Source organism: Podarcis muralis, chromosome 6 (assembly GCF_964188315.1).
Source record: "Podarcis muralis chromosome 6, rPodMur119.hap1.1, whole genome shotgun sequence".
In the NCBI taxonomy this organism is placed as follows: Eukaryota; Metazoa; Chordata; class Lepidosauria; order Squamata; family Lacertidae; genus Podarcis; species Podarcis muralis.
In genome coordinates this window covers 75,781,281-75,802,956 of record NC_135660.1, presented here as the reverse complement: position 1 = coordinate 75,802,956, position 21,676 = coordinate 75,781,281, and the positions used below count along the sequence as shown (strand labels likewise).

The window sequence follows — 21,676 nt, the reverse complement described above, 5'->3', positions numbered from 1 at the left end:
CAAAAATCCTTCTCCTCTTAGCCCGACTCCACATCACAAAACCTTTCCATTCCACCCCAGGTTCATCTCTAGCTGTCCACCCATGTAGGGCAGAGTAGGAGTTGAGATTCCTGTTAACCCTCAAGTGCCTCCCCACACAACTCTCCCATGTTTACCTCAAGTTAAAGGTAAAGGTACCCCTGCCCGTACGGGCCAGTCTTGACAGACTCTAGGGTTGTGCGCCCATCTCACTCAAGAGGCCGGGGGCCAGCGCTGTCCGCAGACACTTCCGGGTCACATGGCCAGCGTGACGAAGCTGCATCTGGCAAGCCAGCGCAGCACACGGAAACGCCGTTTACCTTCCTGCCAGTAAGCGGTCCCTATTTATCTACTTGCACCCGGGGGTGCTTTCGAACTGCTAGGTTGGCAGGCGCTGGGACCGAGCAACGGGAGCGCACCCCGCTGCGGGGATTCGAACCGCCGACCTTTCGATCGGCAAGCCCTAGGCGCTGAGGCTTTTACCCACAGCGCCACCCGCGTCCTTACCTCAAGTTACCTCCCCCTTTTTTCCGCTTGTGTGGGGAAGCCCCTACCACGACACCTTCTAGGCTGGGGTCAAACCAATCTCCCACCCCACACTCTAAACTCCCTCAGCAGACCCAAATCCTTATCTCCCTCATCCAAGTTTCCACTCTTACCATAATTTAAAGCAGGGGTAGGCCCCTTCATTCTTTTCAGTAAGCCCCTTGATACCAGGCAGTATGCTTGGGGAGTGGATGAAATAACATGGACACGAGGAAGTTACCTGAACAAACTTACCGCAGCATGACCCTCCATGTGGCTTCTGCTTTTTCTATTGCTTTGGGAGTCCAAGGTGGGATGGTCAACATTCCTTCACCTGGTAACTTAGCAACAGTGCTTAAGCTTCCTTAGCAAAGGTGCTGCCTGCCTAGTGGCAACATCTTAGAGTTGTCTCCATGCTTTGTTTTATAACTTCCTTTAGAAATGTCCGTTGACAATGATAATGAGGTTTTTTTTAGAGGTGTGGGATTCCACACGCACACTAAAATGTTGCAGGATGCTATCTGACTTATGGCTCAGATTTTGAACTAAATAAACTAAATAGAGAAAGGCTGATTCCTAACCTACTGCAGCTCTGGAAAAAGAAAAACCTACAATGTACTTGCAAAAACAGCACCTAGCTTAGAAGTTATTTGCTGCGTTGAACATTGTGACCTCAATATGTTGTTTTCTTTCTGTATCAAAAGTGTATGGGCATGCCAGTTGCTTGCTTGTGATGTCAAATCCAAGTTGAAAAGAGACTCTAGTCTGCAATATGATGTATGCAAGCCCCCTCCACCTCGCAGCTTCAATTCTTTGTTCCCCCCCCCTTGCTTTTGCTATTCTCTAAGATCACAGTGCATTAAAGCAACTTAGAGTGCTTCAGTGAGATCTTTAGGACACCCCCCCCACACACAATCTGTTATTCGCTTTCTCCCCTCCAGCTGTTAAGGGTCATGATCAGATCTCCTGTCTGTCCAGGAGGTGAGCTGTTCTACCCCCGAGAAGATGTCAGCAGCACTTTGCATAGATAGCCAAGAGCAACGGCAGTAAAATCAGTTGGGCTGGCATCCCCCTGGCAAGTGAGCGTGTAGACTATGTCATATTGAAACCATCACCCTACAGGATCCCTTGTCATCTTGTGGTTTCCAAAGTGCAGTTCATTAACTCTCAAAGTACCTCGGGGGGCCAGCCACTCTAAGATTTATTTTTGGGTTGGTTTAAAATTATGAATAATGGAAGAACGAGTAACAGATTTCTCACTTTTATCCTGGAAGTCTTTCCCTGCCCCCGCCCCCCTTGGAAAGTCAATCCAATAAATGTGAAGCTAAAGTGCTGGAGGCTTGGCAACATCACCATTCTGGGTGCCATTGATACCGTGAGCTGGACTATCTTTGATTAATCATCTTTAAATTTCCATTTAAGCATCAGCTTAAACCTTGCTTTGTTCTCAGGAAGAACCTTTTGTTATGGTGGCTGAGAATATACTTGGACAGCCCAAGCGCTATAAAGGATTCTCCATTGACGTCCTGGATGCACTTTCGAAGAATCTGGGCTTCAAGTATGAGATATATCAATCTCCAGATGGCAGATACGGGCAACAGCTCCATAACAGCTCATGGAATGGCATGATTGGAGAACTAATTAACAAGGTATATAGGGCAGAAAGATGATATATTCTGTGAACTGCCTTGAGACCTCCGGGTATAGGGCGGTATATAAATTCAATTACCGGTAATAATAATACAGTCATACCTCATGTTACGTTTACTTCATGATACGTTTGCTTCACGATTACCTCCGGGTTTCACCGCTTGTGCATACTCAGATGCGCAAATTGATGTCACACGCATGCGCAGAAATAGTGAATCACAACCTGCGCGTGTGCAGACGTGCTGCTGCGGGTTGCGTTCTATTCATGTTGCAAATGGGCCTCTGGAACGGATCCCATTCACAACCAGAGGTACCACTGTAATAATAATAATAATAATAATAATAATAATAATAATAATAATAATTGGAGAATGAACTCAACAAGGCAATCCTATACCTGCCTAATCCCTTATACCTGCTTAATGAGACTTACTCCCCGGTAAATGGGAGTAAACCTAAATTTGACCTAAATTGAGGATATGTAACATGTCAACGACAGAGGATGAGATGGTTGGACAGTGTTCTCGAAGCTACAAACATTAGTCTGACCAAACTGCGGGAGGCAGTGGAAGACAGGAGTGCCTGGCGTGCTCTGGTCCATGGGGTCACGAAGAGTCGGACACGACTAAATGACTAAACAACAACAACATGTCAACTATATGGAGCCACTTTGCCTGTCTCAAAATATTGCCACTGTAATAATTACTGCAATTAAAGGACTAATATTTGGAATATTGCCTTTCTAACATCAAAATGTACATACTTGGGATGTGCCAGAAATCCTTGGAAGATTTCATTAGCCTTATTGAAACAATATTGACTTATTTTGAATATCTCAGATATTTTACCTAAAGACAAACTTCCTGTTTCAGTTTAGCCTATAAGTGAAATCCTAGGAATCTCTCCCTGTGAAACTTTGCTAGATTTGTCAACACACATTTTTTGTTTCCCCTTGAAATTCTGCAAATGTTTCACCTGAGGAGGAATTTGGAATTGTACTTGAATTTTTGTTTAGAGGAGAAATCCAGTGGCCACTCTAAAACAGATAACTTTGAGAAATGGCTAAAGGATGGAACTTACAAATAGGGGTGTACATTATATGCACACAACAGCAGACTATGAATTCCCCTTACATGCTTTATGGCATCTTTTCTGCTATCGCTTTCTTACTAAAAGCCACTCCACCTTGATTTCCAAGTGGGCTAGATGCATGCTTTTTATAGTAATGCTATTTTATAATGAACAGTTGAGTGGTTTCCCAAAGAGCAAGTTATAGTTTTGCCTTAAAAAGAGAGAGAGGGAGACTTTTAAAATGTAGAAAATGGAAAACACATCTCAAAGTGATTGAGTCGCAACTGATTTGGGGGCACTTGTGTTCACTTGGATTAAGTGAACGCTGCTTAAAGCAAAGCGGAACAGATTTCACCATTTAATCCTTAGGAGCACAGATGCTGGAATATATTTTGTAGGAAACATCACTTCATTTCTGACCGAGGTTGAACATTGTCATAGCGATAGAATGAAATCTTAGGCATTTATATTCAATGGTGTGGCCATTTCCTAATACTTTTGCTCTATTGCGTTATACTGTATTGCTTGTCACCTAGCATATCTGCTCGGAGAAATTTTAAGATGCAAATGAAAGCAAAACATAACATCAAAAAACTGTTGTGGCTATAATGCTGTACAGGAATATCCTTCATCTATTTCAAAGCATCTTGGTAGTGGCGCCCACCCTGTGGAACACTCTCCCATCATATGTCAAGGAAATAAACAACTATCCGAATTAGGAGACATCTGAAGGCAGCCCTGTTTAGGGAAGCTTTTAATGTTTGAAGTTATATTCTGTTTTTAATGTTCTGTTGAAAGCTGCCCGGAGTGGCTGGGGAAACCCAGCCAGATAGGCGGCGTAGAAATTTTATTATTATTATTATTATTATTATTATTATTATTATTATTATTATCCTGGATGTTCATGTCACCTTCGTTCTTTCTTTGTTGCTTTGAAATAACAGACTCAGTCCTCAGAAAATCAATCTGCTTTGGGAGCTATTCAGGATAGGCTATTTTGCGCATGTGAAAAAAGCTACACATGAGCAGGGCTGAGCATGCAAAGCTCCACCTCCAAGTTGTAGAGCAGCCTTTCTCAACTCTCGACAAGGGTTTCCCGAATTTGGGCCTCCTGCAGTTTTTGGACCACAGTTCCCATCATCCCTGACCACTGATCCTGCAAGCTAGGGATGATGGGAGTTGTAGTCCAACAACATCTGGGAACTCAAGATTGAGAAAGGCTGTTGTATAGGGAGAAGCTGTGTCATGGAAGGCCTTGGAGAAGCTCCCTGCTTTAGTCCATCACCTTCCACAAGTGGAAGTGGGAGCTGGTATAGAGCTCATATGCAAATCCCACACACAGGCAGAATGCCTGGGCAGGACTATGGGGCTCCTCTTTTGATCTGTCCATTTCCTGCTAAGTCTTAAAGGGACACCATCAGCATGTTATTCTTCACAGCAAAATCGTTTTAGGAATGCAAACTTCTCCACCTTGTTTCCAATTGTTCATTTCTATTCATCGTTGCAGCACAATTCATGCATTGATGTAGGGTACAGTGCATACAAAAACAATTTAGCACATAAGATGAATAGTTCATACAGTGAGTTGTATGCAGTAACAAGCAATCACCAGCACCCTGTGCTTTCTTCTTCATAATGGTTCAGTGAAATGTTTTGCACGTCTAGAGTGGTTTTGGAATTGTGTTTTTCAAAGAGCAGCCCCACATATGTGGCAGATGGGAAGGTGTTGTGGACAAGGAGGGGACTTTCCAAAGGAGCTTTGTTATGACATAGGCTGACCTACTGTTTCACTTGAAGCAGTCAATAGTCGCAGTTCCACTCAGCACATCCCAGCCTTTTGAATCCCAGACCTTGGGTACTGAAATTTATTTGAATGGATAAGGGTCCTGCAATTATAGTTGATTTGCATATGCAACAAAATCATGTCGTGCATTCCTCCCCCCCCCCCCGGACTTTACCATTTAGTCTGAATGTTCTTCACAACGCCCTCTCCCCTACAAAGAAAGGAAGCATGCAAGAGAGAAAGGCTCCCAGTGGTATTCTAGTTTTCTATGGGTAGAAAATCTGTTTCTTTCTTTCTTTGTTTTATCATGGTAGAACATTGAAACCTTCATGCCATCACCTGCAGCCTAAGAAGGAAACAGGAGAATTTCCACCCAAAATTAATTAACTCGCTTCCCTTATGCTAAGCAGGGCATCACATCCTTCCCCCACCAGAATCTGTGTCCACACCAGTGATAATGTCACCAGCCCTTCTTCATTCTGAATGACTTAAAATATGCAGAGGCCAGTGCCAGTCCAATATGTTTTGTTGCCTGAAGTGGAACTCAGATGGCATCCCCACCTTGCTTTAAAAAGCCTTACAGCACCATTTAGACACCAATTCATCTATTCCCAGCTCTGGGGTGCTTCCTGATGCCAATCACTTCATCCTGCAGCTCGGCAGGGCTAGATATGCAATTTTTTTTTCCTTTTTGCAAATAGCCAGAGTGGATTGCTGCATCTAGTCCTGGTCTTTGGTGGAGTGGGACTTGTTTATTCCCCTTTCCGCCATAACCTTTTTGGAGCAGAACCTAGCAGTTTTTCTCCCTCCTTCCCACCTTTCCTTTGCTGCTGAATGGCAAATAGTTCCACTGGACCAGGAAAGGCTCTGACCATTGTTTCTGTTCCCTTTGCAGAGAGCTGACTTGGCCATCTCCGCCATCACTATCACACCGGAACGGGAGAGTGTTGTAGACTTCAGCAAGCGCTATATGGATTATTCTGTAGGAATCCTGATCAAGAAACCAGAAGAGAAGATCAACATCTTTTCTCTCTTTGCCCCCTTTGATTTTGCGGTGTGGGCTTGCATCGCTGCGGCCATCCCTGTTGTTGGCGTCCTGATCTTTGTGCTGAACCGAATCCAAGCAGTAAGAGCCCAGAACTCTTCTCAGTCCACTGCCTCCGCTTCCTCCACACTTCACAGTGCCATTTGGATTGTGTACGGGGCCTTTGTTCAGCAAGGTACTTGGTCAAGTATTTTTCTGTCTGACAAAAAACCCACAGTACTGATGGCTATTCATTACTTTTCAGTCTCAGCACAAAAGGGTAGGCCGTGGACTAACCTTTCGCAAATAACTGCTTGAAGGGTACATTACAGAACTTGTTCTGCTACTGACAATACGCTTTGAGTTGACATAGCGTGATTTCACAGCGCACAAAACATGTATATTTCTGTACTCCGAGCTGCTTGTTAAAGTCTCATTTTCAGTTGTTGTTATTTTATTTCTCCCTCACACTTTAAAAGTAGTATTCTAGGGCAGTGATACACAAAACACTATGTTGGTCTTTTAAGCTGACCCAAAATAATCCGTTTGTGCCAAATTATATACTTGTGAGTGAACAAGACATGATTTTATTATTCTTTATTAAATTTCTATACCGCCCTTCGCAGGGTGGTTTACAGTATACCCCCACATATAAATTATTCTACTTTTGAAAACACCCATATAAATATGTTTTGTTTGTTATTTTAGGACATTAGGAGGGTAGTATTTTATGGCTTATGTAAATGTGCTGAAGTTTCCCCCCACTATATATATTTATATTTATAGCAAATTGTTGTAGTATTTATGCTTTGTGGCTATAAAAAAGCCTTAAGTGCCATTAGTCTTAAGTGCAGGGTGAACTTTTTGAAAAGTGACTGGAGTAAAAATTACTCGCAGCAGTCAAGAGCTGCTAACTGTAGCTCCAGTTGATGTGCATTGCCCTATAAAAGCTAGCTGAGCCTCTGAAATAAATTTTCTGACACAAGGTCTGTCTCAAACGCACAAGCTACCTTGCCTCTTTGAGCCCAAGCTACTGGAGCAGAAGAATCCCAAACAACTCTCACATATGTTATGCATATACAACCCAGGTTTCCTAAAGTAACCAGCACGTAAACGGATAAATACAGAAATGCGTGTACCTCTGAAATAACATCTATGTTGTAATACAGTTACATAATTATGCTGCAGAAATGTAGATGACTATGAATGAGCTGCTGAGGTATTAGAGGGCACTCAGTAAAATAGGCAGTCCGATGTAAACAAGACTCGGTCAGAGTGAAACTGCCAGATTCAGTGTATAAATCTGTTTAATTCCTCCTCCATCCCTGTTTTGAACATGCGGAAAATCCTCACCACATTATTTTGTTGTTCCTATAGCTAAACTCTGTATGTGAATCTGATCAGTGACTGATCAATCAAAAACCGACCCCCCCGTGTCTGGCAAATGGAGTGTCCCCACTGATCACTGCTATAGGGTGAAAACTCAGAACCGTTTTCACCCTCTAATGTCACCAGAAACAACGTCAACACCAGAGGAATTACTTTTACCCCAGATTAAAACTGTGGACGGCAAGCTCGGAGGAAGAGGGAGTGTCCCACTGGGGGTGGTGCAGGACGCTGTAGCCGAGGACTGCGCAAGACAAGAACAACATGAACATCTCCACCTTGTGGTCAGAACCCTTAATTGCATATTCAAGAAGATTGATGTGCTATCCTCCCAGCTATGTAACCTTGAACAGAAAATTGATAACCTCTGGTCAAAGTCTAAACCAACTGTAGCTACGGGGGAAATGAAGTGCCAGAGAACCTTACCCTCAACCAAAAAAGGAAGTGTGATCCCTAAATATAAACCAAATCCTGCACTGAAACAGCAAGCATTGTCTTTGCAACCTAAGAAAATCTGCCTAAATATCGGGGTAGGGTCAGCAAGGTGGCTCACTCTGGATGGGGTCAAAAAGCATCTAAGCAATCTCCTAAACATAGAAATCACACAATGTGATCTCATTGCAGTATTACCTTTGAACCAGCACCTCAGGCAACAGAAAGTGATGCTTGCGTTTTACTCTCCAAGGATCCCTTCAGCTATCATCAGGCAGAAATCACTCTTGGCTAGGTATGATATCATCCCAACAAGAGTTTTTATGGATAGCATGATCCATCCCCTTCTACTTGCCGGTTACGACACGGAGCGGACCCTGTCGGAGAGGTCGGGAGCACCTCGGGACATTGAGCCTCCTTTTCCGGAGGATATCCATCCGTACCAAAACTGGACTTACCCCACGTCCCCACGAGCTCCAAAGGAACCCACTGGCGCAAGTAATTCTCTGACCCCACCGGAGGAAAGAGAGCTTTTAGCCACCTTTGGCGACCTTCCACCGAGGGAACAACAAGAAATAATTGATAGACTAGAAGTACTTAATCATCAGCTCATACATGTCCAGAAGAACGGAAAAGTCCTGCCCACTTCTCAGGATAACCGTGCCAGCTTTTCGGAGTCGTGTTTTAAGGAAGTAGGAAGTCTTCCATACCTCAGTCCAGCTCCTAAACCCATGTCTCCCCCACTTGTGGGCAAATCCCACCGACGCTGGGCAGACCCAGGTTCTGCCTCACAAGTTGGCCTCTCATCCCAACTCTTGATAAATTTTGACTCGCCCCCCAAGAGTCCCCCGCCGAAGAGTGTAACTCAGAGTGTAACTCAGATTCCTTTCCACCAAAACAATTCCTTACCATCCAATCCATCAATGCCGGAACTGGAATCCTCATATTCCCCTGAGCGGCATAGACCCGACATACAAACAGTACCTGTACGTCAAGCACCCCCAGTACCTTCGCTAGCATCAGGTCAGGGGAGTGTTCCACTTACATCAAAAAATGACCCGGATTGGACTGAAGACCCGGCCGGACATATAAATCAAATGGTTTCATCGACGACCTTTAGACCTCGCGGTGGGGCAGTCTCAGCAAATCCTGTGGAGTCTCCCACTGAAGTGTCCGCCCTTGGGCCAGCCAGCGGGAGACCCGTTCTGTCGCCCCAGTCTGAACACCTCACTACCAACTTCAAGATTAGGCACCTCCAGCAGGTGCCTGCCATGCAAAGTAAAATAACTGACTTTTTTGTGGGGTCTGCCCTGCCTCCAAAGGACTCACTTCTCTCCCCGAATTGACAGCGAATTGAACACAACAGGAACTCCCCCCTATCAGTCCTCAGCTGGAACATCGCGGGCTGGAGGGGAAAAAAACATGAGCCAGAATTCTTGGAGTTTATTAACCTGTTTCATATCATCTTGTTCCAAGAATCGTGGGAAGTAGAGAAAATTGTCCTAAATGGCTTTGAGCTGCTAGAACTCCCTGCCTGCCCCTCCCTGAAAGGAGGCCGCCCTAAAGGGGGCCTAATAATAGGCATCTCCCTCAACCTACATGCTAAATTTACTCTAGTACAGGCCTTGCCTCCCTATGCCCTTACCGGGCTGATTGCGGGGGATAAGATCTCGCTCCTAGTTACAAATGTTTACTTGCCACCTGGGGGTTCTTCCCTCGAACTGGGCTCTAAATGGGGCTCGCTAGAAGAGCATTTGCTCTCATGCTATGTTAAGTTCCCTAACACCCCGGCCATTATAGGTGGCGATTTTAATGCCCGCACAGCAGCAAACTGGGACTCGCTGACCAAAGCCAAATGGTGGGTTACCCCAAACCTTGATAATTACGACCTGGAACATATCATGAGGAGAACCTCTAAAGACCACAGAGCAAATGAGGCTGGGGTACTCCTCTACCAAATGGCCATCCGTTTGAATTTGGTGCCCTTAAATGGCACATGCCTCCCTGATATTCCAGGGGATTTCACTCACCTGAGCGTTAAATCAAACAGCGTCCTCGATTACCTGTTGGTCTCTAGGGATCTACTTAAGTGTATTTCCACTTTTAAGATCGAAAATGTACAATTTAGTGATCATCTTCCCCTTGTAGCTAAGCTCTCCCTGAACTGGCAGCCGGAGGCTCATAGACATGCGACCCAGATGGTAACCAACGAATCTCTCCAAGTAAGAGGAATCAAATGGTCGGAGACCCAGGCTCAAAGGTACCAGGAATTCTTTCAAAAAGAAATCCTCGGGCCCCATTCCAACATAGGCTCTGCCTCAGACGAGCATAGCATAGTGTTGAAGCGCTTCCACCATCATACGACTGATCTTACATCCTTCTTTAGGTTACCACCCAAAAATTTAAATCGAATCGAGTATACTCACGGTGCCCCCTGGTATAATTCTCAGTGCAAACAAGCAAGACAGCGCCTCCGTGCTATATATAATGTATATAAGACCTCCGATGCATCTACTCTGCCAGCTAGTTATGCCCAAGCCAAGCAAGTCTACAAACGCACGCAGAAAACTGCCAAGCGTGAGTGGCAACATAATCGTTGGCAGGCTTTGATTACTGCTTCAAAACCACACAGATCCAGGGAATTCTGGTCTTTGATTAACAGAAGGGTGAGGAAATACCCAAGGGCAGTCATCTCTGCACCGACATGGGAAGTGTTCCTGAAGAAATGCTTCTCACAGGCAGATGCTCCCTCCGACCATCTGATGCATCTGTTCACCCACCTACCTATTTGGCCTCCCACCGATCCTGACGAAATAGCCAAGCTAATAGCTCAGCTGAAACCGGGCAAAGCCCCTGGGCCCGACCTGATCCCTGCTGAAGCCATCAAACTACACCCAAAATGGTGGGCTGGCATCTTGGCCAAAACCTTCGATGCAATCAACGCTTCCGGTCTCATCCCCAAAATATGGAAGGAGGCCATTATAGTACCAATTCATAAAAAAGGTTCTCCAACGGAGCCGGAAAACTATCGCAACATCAGCCTCCTTTCGATCATAGGGAAAATCTATGCCAGCTTTTTGCTGACTAAATTATTGCGATGGGTAGATGAGACTAACCAGATTGGCCACGAACAAGCAGGGTTCAGAACTAAACGTTCTACAACAGATCATGCAATAATTCTTTATCATCTGGCACGGAAGTACTCCTCCCCTCCCCGGGGCAACCTCTGTGCTGCCTTCTTAGATCTAAAGGCAGCCTTTGACAGCGTTCCTAGAAATATTCTTTGGGAGAAACTTGCGAAACAGGGTATTGATAGAAGACTCTTATGGCTCATAAGTCAGCTCCACGAAGGTACCCTTGCCAGAGTGAGACTTACTCCTGCGGGCGACCTCACAAATTCGATACCAATAAACAAGGGAGTGCGCCAAGGATGTATATTGGCTCCCTGCCTATTCAACCTTTTCATCAGCGACATGCGAGCATCCCTAGTTAACTCATCTCCAAGTACACACGCGCCTAGACTAGCGAATTACCGCTGCCCACTCCTTTTATATGCGGACGACGCGGTAATTCTATCTTATACACGTGTTGGACTAACCAGAGCTCTGAAGATCTTTGCCACGTATTGCCAACTCAACCAATTAACCATCAACCATGCTAAGTCCAAGATTCTGATTTTCTCCAGAAGCCGGAGATTATACAAATGGAAGCTTGGTGGAGCAAAAATAGAGCAAGTCCTAAAATTTCAATATCTAGGAGTTATTTTTCAATACAACTTGGGATGGAAAGCTCAAATTCAACACCTACTTAACAAGGCCAAAACCCTGTTATATGCGCTCCTCCGATTTTTCTTTTCGGACGGAGCTTTGCATGTCCCTTCGGCCCTAAAGGTGTTCAAGGCAAAAGTGGTTGCAGTGCTTGCTTATGCTGCCCCGCTCTGGGCCGTGATGACAGATCTTGCTCCCCTTGAGACTCTGCAAAGCCAATTCCTACGTCGGCTCCTAATGCTCCCCCTATGCGTAAGCAACGCAGCCATGCGACTAGAATTGAAGATCGCATCCTTAGAAACTTGCCTGTGGAAGCAAGTCTTCAATTACTGGTTATCATTGTGGCATAGATTACCAAACCATTACCTTGCCCAATGCTTATGGCGAGATGAATTCTCCAGCCTTTGGACTAGTAAAATTCAGGCCAAACTCCTGAGCTATGGAATCTCTCCCTCAGATTCCCTAAAACTAGACCAAATCACTGCTCAAAGACTGATCCGTCAAAGACTGGATGACATCGACTTGCAGCAAAATTACACGCTGGGGGGAGGTGTTTGTTCGCCCCAGAACATTGGTATCACTTTAACTTATTGCGTTCCATCATACCTCTCCTCCCTTTCGACTGTTGCCCATAGACTGGCCTTCACCAAAGCGAGGTTCAACGTTTTCCCCTCCAATGTCCTGAGACATAGATTCTCAAAGGGCCAAGTCCCCGCTACGTGCGAATGTGATAAGGTGACGCCGGAGTCGCTCCAGCACATTATGTTCACTTGCCCCCTGTTCAATGTGCCACGGGCAAATTTGTTGGGATCAATCATACAGAAACTAGAGGGTACCCCACCAAAATTCCACCTTGCCCAAATCTTGCAGGATAAGGATTCCCACACGACCCTGAAAGTGGCTAGGTTCCTGGTCGCTGTCCTCTCCCAAAAGCGACGCCAAGGAGCGCTACAAGCTAATTAAGGCGTAGTATGCCATCCCATCTTATAGTATTTTATTGTTATAGTGGTGTTTTAGCGACTGTTTTTTTTTCTTTTCCCCACGGCACAAGCTGCCACTTATGTGTTGTTTTTACCTGTATGGGCCTATGGCCGTAATAAATATTATCTATCTGATCAGTGACTGAAAGAGCAGAGGTTAAAGGGCAAGAGGAATTTTCCATGGAGTGCAGGGTCCACTGTGGCATTCAACACTAAAAGGACATCCCTCCCTAACTGCTGCACTCTTTTTGCAGTGTCAGTATTATACCTATTTTCAGCCTGTGCTCCTACTGGGGGGAGAGTTAGTTCAATGCATGCTGTAGCCAACAGTATCTCATCATGCAGTGAAGCAAACTCCTAAGAATGTAACTGGATCAGATCAAATTCCATTTAGCCCAAATAGATGCCTCTAGAAATGCAAAAAAGTAAAGGTAAAGGTACCCCTGCCCGTACGGGCCAGTCGTGTCCGACTCTAGGGTTGTGCGCCCATCTCACTTAAGAGGCCAGGGGCCAGCGCTGTCCGGAGACACTTCCGGGTCACGTGGCCAGCGTGACAAAGCTGCATCTGGCGAGCCAGCGCAGCACACGGAAACGCCGTTTACCTTCCCGCCAGTAAGCGGTCCCTATTTATCTACTTGCACCCGGGGGTGCTTTCGAACTGCTAGGTTGGCAGGCGCTGGGACCGAGCAACGGGAGCGCACCCCGCCGCAGGGATTCGAACCGCCGACCTTTTGATCGGCAAGTCCTAGGCACTGAGGCTTTTACCCACAGCGCCACCCGCGTCCCATAGAAATGCAAAAAGGGGGACAGTAAATAAAGACAACAATGGTCCTACCCTGCCTAGTGTCTGGTAAATAATAATGTGAAGAGTAGATTAGAGCTTGTTCCATTATTCCTTAACCTTCCACAAGTTAATAGGAATGATCCAGCTACATATAAAAATCTTCTGGCCCTTTAATTTCAAAGTTAGAGATAAGCAAATCTGTAACCAAAACAAATAGAATTGTAGAGATCTTCTTCTTCTTCTTTTCTAGATTATTCCCGAATGTGTTCTTTGGTCAACTGACTTCACTTGAAGTCTTGCATTTCAAGCTGAATTTTGTTGATTACCGCATGGAAGTAATCCCCCCTTAATTACAAGGATACATCTTGCAAGGTTGTTAGAAAAGAAATTGGGAGAGGAGCAAGATGCAAAACTTTTAATGGGAAACGTTGCCCACTAAATGTGGTCTCATTGAGATAGTTGTCTCACAAGCTTCAGTAATATAAAAAAGAAGCACTTTAAAGTAAGCAACCAACAACAGGTGCAATCAAAGATCGACTGATAGCGAATGTGCCTTTGAATTAAAGGAGAAGCACAATAGTGTAGGAATCATCTATCCCCATAAATGATTTAAAAACACAGCAAGAAATGATATAACTAACGCCATAGTCTCTTGCTCATAATTTGTTTTATCTTAATAAATAAATAACGTCACCATCTTTGCTTGGGGCGATTAGTTTTGGTCAGGCTTGTATAGTTTTCTATAGTATAGTATGGGGATTTTCAGCTTTTTGCTTCCTATACCATTACACTTTCCTTTCCAACTGTGGGATATGAATGCAATAAATAAATAAATGTGATGTTTCACTCACCCTAAATATGGTTTCGCATGACCAGTTTGTCCCATTACATGGTGATTTTTGACAACGCACTGAGGAAACACTGTGGGAAATGTTTTTCTTTGGGTTATGCCCAATAGAGTTGCCATCAAGATCTGAAGTGAATTTAGCTTCTTAACAAGCAAAATCTTTCTGAATTTAGGAGAAGCCAAAAGAGTTTCACTAAAACTGTGGACGCTTCTCAGTGAGTTCCAGCTTTTAGTGGATTACTTCTAAAACGGGATGCAAAGCACAATTGGAAAGTTTCTGAGGGATTTTGAGGAAATCACAATGTTGACAGGACCAGGGAAACTTCTCAGAAGAGTTCTGAACATTCCCAGGTCAAATATGTATTTGCCTCAGTATGTCTAAATTTTGATGACGAACATGTTTATATTAGTAAAATGCCCATGAGGCACGTGCAGGTCCAGTGTCTAATTTTAGACATGTTACAAGGAGTGCTATAAACCAAGAAGAAGCAATAAAAATATGCCCTTAATGTTTTGATGTTTTCGGTTATGTTTCAGTAAACCACTTGGGAATTTCAGAGCCAATTTACACATTCATTTAACTCACCTAGTAAGAGGTGGTGGTGCAAATGACAAATAGGTTCTCTGATGGTTAAATATTACTTTATAGTTGAATATTCCTCCCTGCCCTTAAAAACTAGTTACCTCAGGGATTGGGATGCAGACTATTAAACTCCCTAACATGCACATTTTTGTCATGGAGTGTGGCTTCCACCCCCATGGCTGTGTATTCAAATATACAACCTTCAATCTGTAGTGTAAAACTTGATCTACACAAGCAGACAGATCACATGGTACAGAGTTTGCCGAACTGTAGCATTTTGTCTTTTAATCCCCACAATTGTGTAAATGTGTGTTTCTTTTTGTGTGTGAGTACATCCAGCTTTTTATGATGATGTTCATTAAAATGCAAAAGTTGTGGGCTTAGAATGCTAACAGATAACTACCAGACAGGAGTTACAGACCGGCATTAGCCTTTGTAAATAAGTTCCCAAGAGCTCACTCATTTTCTTATATTTCAGGTGGTGAATCTGCAGTCAATTCCGTGGCAATGCGGATCGTGATGGGTAGCTGGTGGCTCTTCACTCTTATTGTGTGTTCATCCTACACAGCGAACCTAGCGGCGTTTCTCACTGTGAACAGAATGGACAATCCTATCAGGTAAGAGCTTTTCCCTACTACATAGCCGAGAAACCTGAACATTTAAATAATAATAATAATTTATTATTTATACCCCGCCCATCCAGCTGGGTTTCCCCAGCCACTCTGGGCGGCTTCCAACAAAATATTAAAATACAATAGTCCATCAAACATTAAAAGCTTCCCTAAACAGGGCTGCCTTAAGATGTCTCCTAAAAGTCTGGTAGTTGTTAATTTCCTTGACATCTGATGGGAGGGCATTCCACAGGGTGGGCGCCTCTACCGAGAAGGCCCTCTGCCTGGTTCCCTGTAACTTCACTTCTTGCAGGGAGGGAACAGCCAGAAGGCCCTCAGCACTGGACCTCAGTGTCCAAGCAGAATGATGGGGTGGAGACACTCCTTTAGGTAAACTGGACTGAGGCCGTTTAGGGCTTTAAAGGTCAGCACCAACACTCTGAAATGTGCTCGGAAACGTACAGAGAGCCAATGTAGGTTTTTCAAGACCAGTGTTATGTGGTCTTGCCAGCTGCTCCCAGTCACCAATCTAGCAGCCGCATTCTGGATTAGTTGTAGTTTCCAGGTCACCTTCAAAGGTAGCCCCACATAGAGCGCACTGCAGTAGTCCAAGTGAGAGATAACTAGAGCATGTACCACTCTGGTGAGACAGTCCACGGGCAGGTAGGGTCTCAGCCTGCATAACAGATGGAACTGGTAAACAGCTGCCCTGGACACCAAATTAACCTGCGCCTCCATGGACAGCTGTGAGTCCAAAATGACTCCCAGGCTGTGCACCAGGTCCTTCAGGGGCACAGTTACCCCATTCAGGACCAGGGAGTCCTCCACACCTGCCCACCTCCTGTCCCCCCAAAACAGTATTTCTGTCTTGTCAGGATTCAACCTTGATCTGTAAACATGAAGAAAGGTGTATTGGGCAGGAAGGAGGGCATTTGAAAAGGTTTGGGGACAGCAGTTGCAGTTTGTGAGAAATACCGACTTGGAATGAAAAAGCCTCACCCGCCTAACTTTGTTTTGCCATCGCTTATCAGAAACTAATTCAAAATTTCCTCTGAAACTGTCAATGCCGGGAAACTGCAGTGCTATTATTTATTGAAAAATGTTAATTCTGCTTGAGAGGCCAGGCTCTAGGATCTGCCATATGGCTACAGCTGCACAGGCTCATGAAGCAAAAACTATAGAACATCTGGCCTTAATGTTTGCGGGATGTAATTGTGTAACCTCAGTTGTATGTGTCATTTCATATAGTTATGCGCCGAAAATTGCACGTGCGTAAGGGAACACGCTTCCACAGCGTGGTTGCACTGAGAGCAGCAGAGGTCTTGGAAGCAGTAGAGTGGAAGATAGTACACATCATATATCAGCATGGTAAATCTCCCTGGCTTATAAAAGTACTTCATAGTTTTACCCTTAGTAGTACATTTAGCCTTTTTACCTTTCTCTGTGTCAGTGATTAAAACTTCCAGCCATTCATCCTGAGGTGCAATTGCATCCAGCTGTCAACAAAATTGGCAAGAGCCAGCTTCCAGCTGATTCGTTACAGTCAGTGATAATGTACAAAGGAGACAGCAAGACAATTTCATCTGAAGACACCTGCTTAAATATATATGTGTAATTTTCTTCCCACATTTCTTTCTGGAAACATTAATTGATTCTTCCCTCTCAACTTAACACTAAAGAACTATTTGCAGGCCTCAGTCCTTTCCAGACCCTCCAAGTGCCCCCTATTTTCCAGGGACAGCCTCGGATTTACAAAAGCCATACTGGTTTCTGATTTGATTCCGGAATGTCCCACTTTTTCTTGTTGTTGTTTAGTCGTTTAGTTGTGTCCGACTCTTCGTGACCCCAGAGTCACCCCCACTTTTCCTTAGAATGCTCCTATTTCCATCTGAGAAATGTTGGAGTGTATGGTAGGAAGCCTCTATTTACATTGGATAATTGTTGGAAGGCATGGAGTTATGTGACCCATGAGCCAAGGAGATGAGAACCATACAACCTTTAGAAGACATCTGAAGGTAGCCTAGTACAGGGAAGTTTTTTAATGTTTAGTATTTTTTATTATTTTTGTATGTTGGAAGCCACTCGGAGTGGCTGGGGCAACCCAGTCAGATGGGTGGGGTTCAAATAATAAAATTATTATGATTATTCTGGAATAGGACGTTCCTATTTTCATTTGAGAAATGTTGGAGGGTATGCCTTTCCCTGTTGCTGGAGTAGATTAGCTCAGTTCTAAAGAAGCTGAAAGTGTCCTTTGTTTCTCTGAAAACCTTCCAGCTCAGCAGAAGAACTTGTGCTTGAGTGCTGCTATATTCTGCATTTGAAATTCCTTACCTGTTAAAGTTATCCATGGAGCAGTTTTCTCCACTGTTACCTCCAAACACAAAATACTCCATGACTGCATTCCTTCCATGATAGACTGTATGGCTTAGCCTTTCAGCTTATATCTCTGTTTTCTATGAGTTTTCCTCCCTTGAGCTCAGTGATAATCTCTTTACGTGCCCAGGAGCCATGACCTGCCATCCCGCAACATGTCTTGAAAGGACAACCCGTGACAATATTCTTTTGGTTCAAATTAGGCCACAACATTATTGATTCCAGATGGGTGTGGTTTTGGCATAGACATTGGGTATATGTCTATGCCAGTGTGGTGTAGAGAGCCAGTGTGGTGTAGTGGTTAAGAGTGGTGGACTCGTAATCTGGCGAACCGGGTTTGCGACCCACTCCTCCACATACAGCTGTTGGGTGACCTTGGGCTAGTCACACTTCTCTGAAGTCTCTCAGCCCCACTCACCTCACAGAGTGTTTGTTGTGGGGGAGGAAGGAAAAGGAGATTGTTAGCCGCTTTGAGACTCCTTTGGGTAGTGATAAAGCGGGATATCAAATCCAAACTCTTCAACCAGCCCACCTTTTGGTTTATTCTCCAAGGGGTTGAACCAGTGGTGAGGAAGTCCTAGGACATATGTCAAATAGGTGCTTCCCCACACAGATCACTACTGAGGAGAGCTGTGGCCCTAGACCCTGCCTGAGCATCCAGACAGGAGCACCTCCTCTAGGATCCCTTTAATGGGTTACTCAATTCCCTTGGAGGGACTTACAACCTTCCCTCCGACCATGACCAGGTTTTTTGCCCAATGCCTTACCCACCAAAGTTGTTACAATTGCTATGAAGTAGGCAAAAACTCCAGGTCGGCCAACTGACCAGAAAGACAAATACCTCTCCAGCCCCTAATATGGCAACCAATCATAATTCACAGCAAGGTCAGGAAACAAATGCTACCCCCAAGAATGGTAGGAGCTGGCCTAACTGCCGGGGAGTTAGGAGGGAGATTCAGTAAAACTGAAGTGCCGTGTGAGGGGCTGGCACTCTTTATATACTCTGGGAGCAGACCTGAGTGAAGACTACAAGGGACCCAGTCAGGCTTGCTTGCTGAACATGCCCGCCCCTTGTTCTGGCTGCTATTGGCCCATTTGCAACCAATTCAAATGCTTCCCAGCCAGCAGAAGAGGTTTTTTACATCTCCTTTCTGCTGAGGACCCAGCCAAAGAGTCTGTGGAGGCAGCAGGATGCATCATGCTGCAATGCCACGGTACCCTTGGCAGTTTGCAATATATAGTGGTACCTCGGGTTAAGAATAGGTCCGTTCTTAACCTGAAACAACTGTTCTTAACCTGAGGTACCACTTTGGCTAATGGGGCCTCCTGCTGCCGCCGCACGATTTCTGTTCTCATCCTGAAGCAAAGTTCTTCACCTGAGGTACTATTTCTGGGTTAGCAGTCTGTAAACTGAAGCGTCAGTAACCCGAGGTACCACTGTACTAGGAGAGCTTCTGCATGGAATGGGATGTGTGGAAGGAGAAGTGTTCCGTTAGATGGTTTAGGCAAGCCACTCTCTCCCAACTCCTCAACAATTTTCAGTGGGGTGATGTTAATACTGATCTGCGTTTCACTGTTGTGAGAAGTACCGAGAGGGTATGTGTGAAATACTTTGGGCTTTCTCAAATGTTTTGTAAGTAATGATATGTATCAGCACTAAACTACACATTGTGTGTATATACATTGTAAATAAAAAATAAAGGACCCCTGGACAGTTAAGTCCAGTCAAAGACAGCTTTCTGGGCCATGTGGCCAGCATTACTAAACTGCTTCTGGCACAACAGAACACTGTGATGGAAGCCAGAGCGCACAGAAACACTGTTTACCTTCTCACTGCAGCAGTACCTATTTATCTACTTGCACTGGTATGCTTTCGAACTGCTAGGTTGGCAGGACCTGGAACAGAGCAATGGGAGCTCACCCCATCGCATGGATTCGAACCGCCGACCTTCCAATCGTCAAGCCCAAGAGGCTCAGTGGTTTAGACCACAGTGCCGTCCGTATCTATACACACACACACACACACACACACACACACACACACACACAAACAACAACAACAAAAACATCCCAAGTTCAATTCATGTAGGTTTGGGACAGATCTCTATCTGAATCTGTGGAAGCTTCATATAGACCAGGCTTCCTCAACCTTGGCCCTCCATATGTTTTGAGACTACACTTCCCATCATCCCTGACCACTGGTTCTGCTAGCTAGGGATCATGGGAGTTGTTGGCCAAAAACATCTGGGGGGCCAAGGTTGAGGAAGCCTGATATAGACACTACTGAGCTAGATGAACCAACAGTCTTGACTGAATAAGGCAGCTTCCTTTGTGCCTAGAAAACCTCTAGCACGTTTTATCTGGAAGGCGTTTTCTGGCATTCATTTCTGTAAGGTACTTTCAAACATTATATGATTATTGCCATTTGGATGCCAAACTCTCATCTGATTCATCCAGTGCCAGGCATAGAGTCCTGCTGTGTGTTTCTTGTGCTAATGCATATTGCTTTTGCTTTTTTCAATGGATTTCCAGTTCCCCAAGCATTATAATTACACATAGTACAGAACAGCTGTTTGCTACTTTGAGCTTCCCCAGGCTTGTAAGGAACACACATCTGAATTAGGTTTCTTTTCAGAAATAGATTCAGGACATCAAATCATAGCTGCCAGTCACACCCACTCATCTGAAAACCAGTCATCTTCCGAGATTTCCTCCCAGTCTTAGTTTGCTAACCCCTCTCCCCCCATGTTACTATCCTGCCCCCTCAAAGAATGTTCGACTGGGCTACAATGCCCCCTTCCCACTATTACATGATTCCTCAGCAGGCCTTTCCCTTTTATTCTCATCACAACCCTATAATATAGCAATCTGAGAAAATACCACCAAGGCTGAGTGGAAATGCAATCTGAATCTCCTCCATCCGAGTCCAGCGCTCTTCCCACCACACCACTTAGGGCTTACCCAACTATGGGCTTCGCTTGTCCACTCTGCCTTCCTGGAGCCATGGCATCTGCTGTGTAGCCCAGCCCTGTGTGTGCCTGAATTTAATTAGAGATGATCTGGATTCCCATGTTGCTGCTTGTTTGCAAGGATAAGTGTGTGGAGTTTGCAACTACATACATATTCTAGGGCCCAGGTTCAGGAGCACCCTTCTGGTAATAATTAAGTGCCACGCTAAAAACAAACAAAGTAGGACACATAGAAAAGTAGGCTGTCTGCAAATTCAAAGGCATTTCAAATTAAAGCCTTTGTCAGATAAGCTTTTACATTTGCAGTTTTTTATGAATATTTTAGGTACGTCGGTTTAACTCTGTTCCTTGATTGCACACACAGAGAGTGTCTGTTTATATAATCATATCTATTGTCTGGTGATTTGGAGTGTTGTCAGAATTTGGACCTTAATTCCCGAGTTTTCATGTTTGTTTATGTCAAGGTTGAAAACCGAGTCAAGTAAGACCCCTATTAACATGATCTTCCCTTCTTTGTTTTCTTGAGGATAAATAATCACGTACATCAGCATTTACACGGAGCACCCAGCCCACAAGTGATCTTTCGTGTGTGATGCATTGCACCTTCCCACCCATTTCTCTGCCCATGTCAGTCTGTTTTAAAGTCTTTCAGGCAGGGAGCTGCCTCTTTAAAATTTATTGGTCAGCATCTAATAATTTAGCCCTTTAAAAATAAGATAAGATGATGTTGAGCCCTTGGCTCTAACCCTTTTGCCTTTGATTGTGATTCCCCTTTCTGCTGTCACCACTTCCTAGCATCTTCCTGTTGTTAAGGGTGGGGTGGTTCCATAGCAACAATAGAATTTCACTACTGTCAGGATGTACAGAGGCAGC

At 44.7% G+C, this 21,676-nt stretch overlaps 1 protein-coding gene across 6 annotated transcripts in view; it reads left to right on the top strand.

Annotated features, from left to right (window-relative positions):
* GRID1 (glutamate ionotropic receptor delta type subunit 1) overlaps positions 1-21,676 on the top strand; it is a 713,795-nt gene that overhangs the window by 628,255 nt on the left and 63,864 nt on the right. For all 6 annotated transcript variants that reach the window (XM_028729284.2, XM_028729285.2, XM_028729283.2 and 3 more), the window contains exons 10-12: positions 1,995-2,192; positions 5,943-6,267; positions 15,329-15,467. In XM_028729284.2, the coding sequence (XP_028585117.2) occupies positions 1,995-2,192; positions 5,943-6,267; positions 15,329-15,467 (662 nt within the window). The remainder of the gene's footprint in view (positions 1-1,994; positions 2,193-5,942; positions 6,268-15,328; positions 15,468-21,676) is intronic.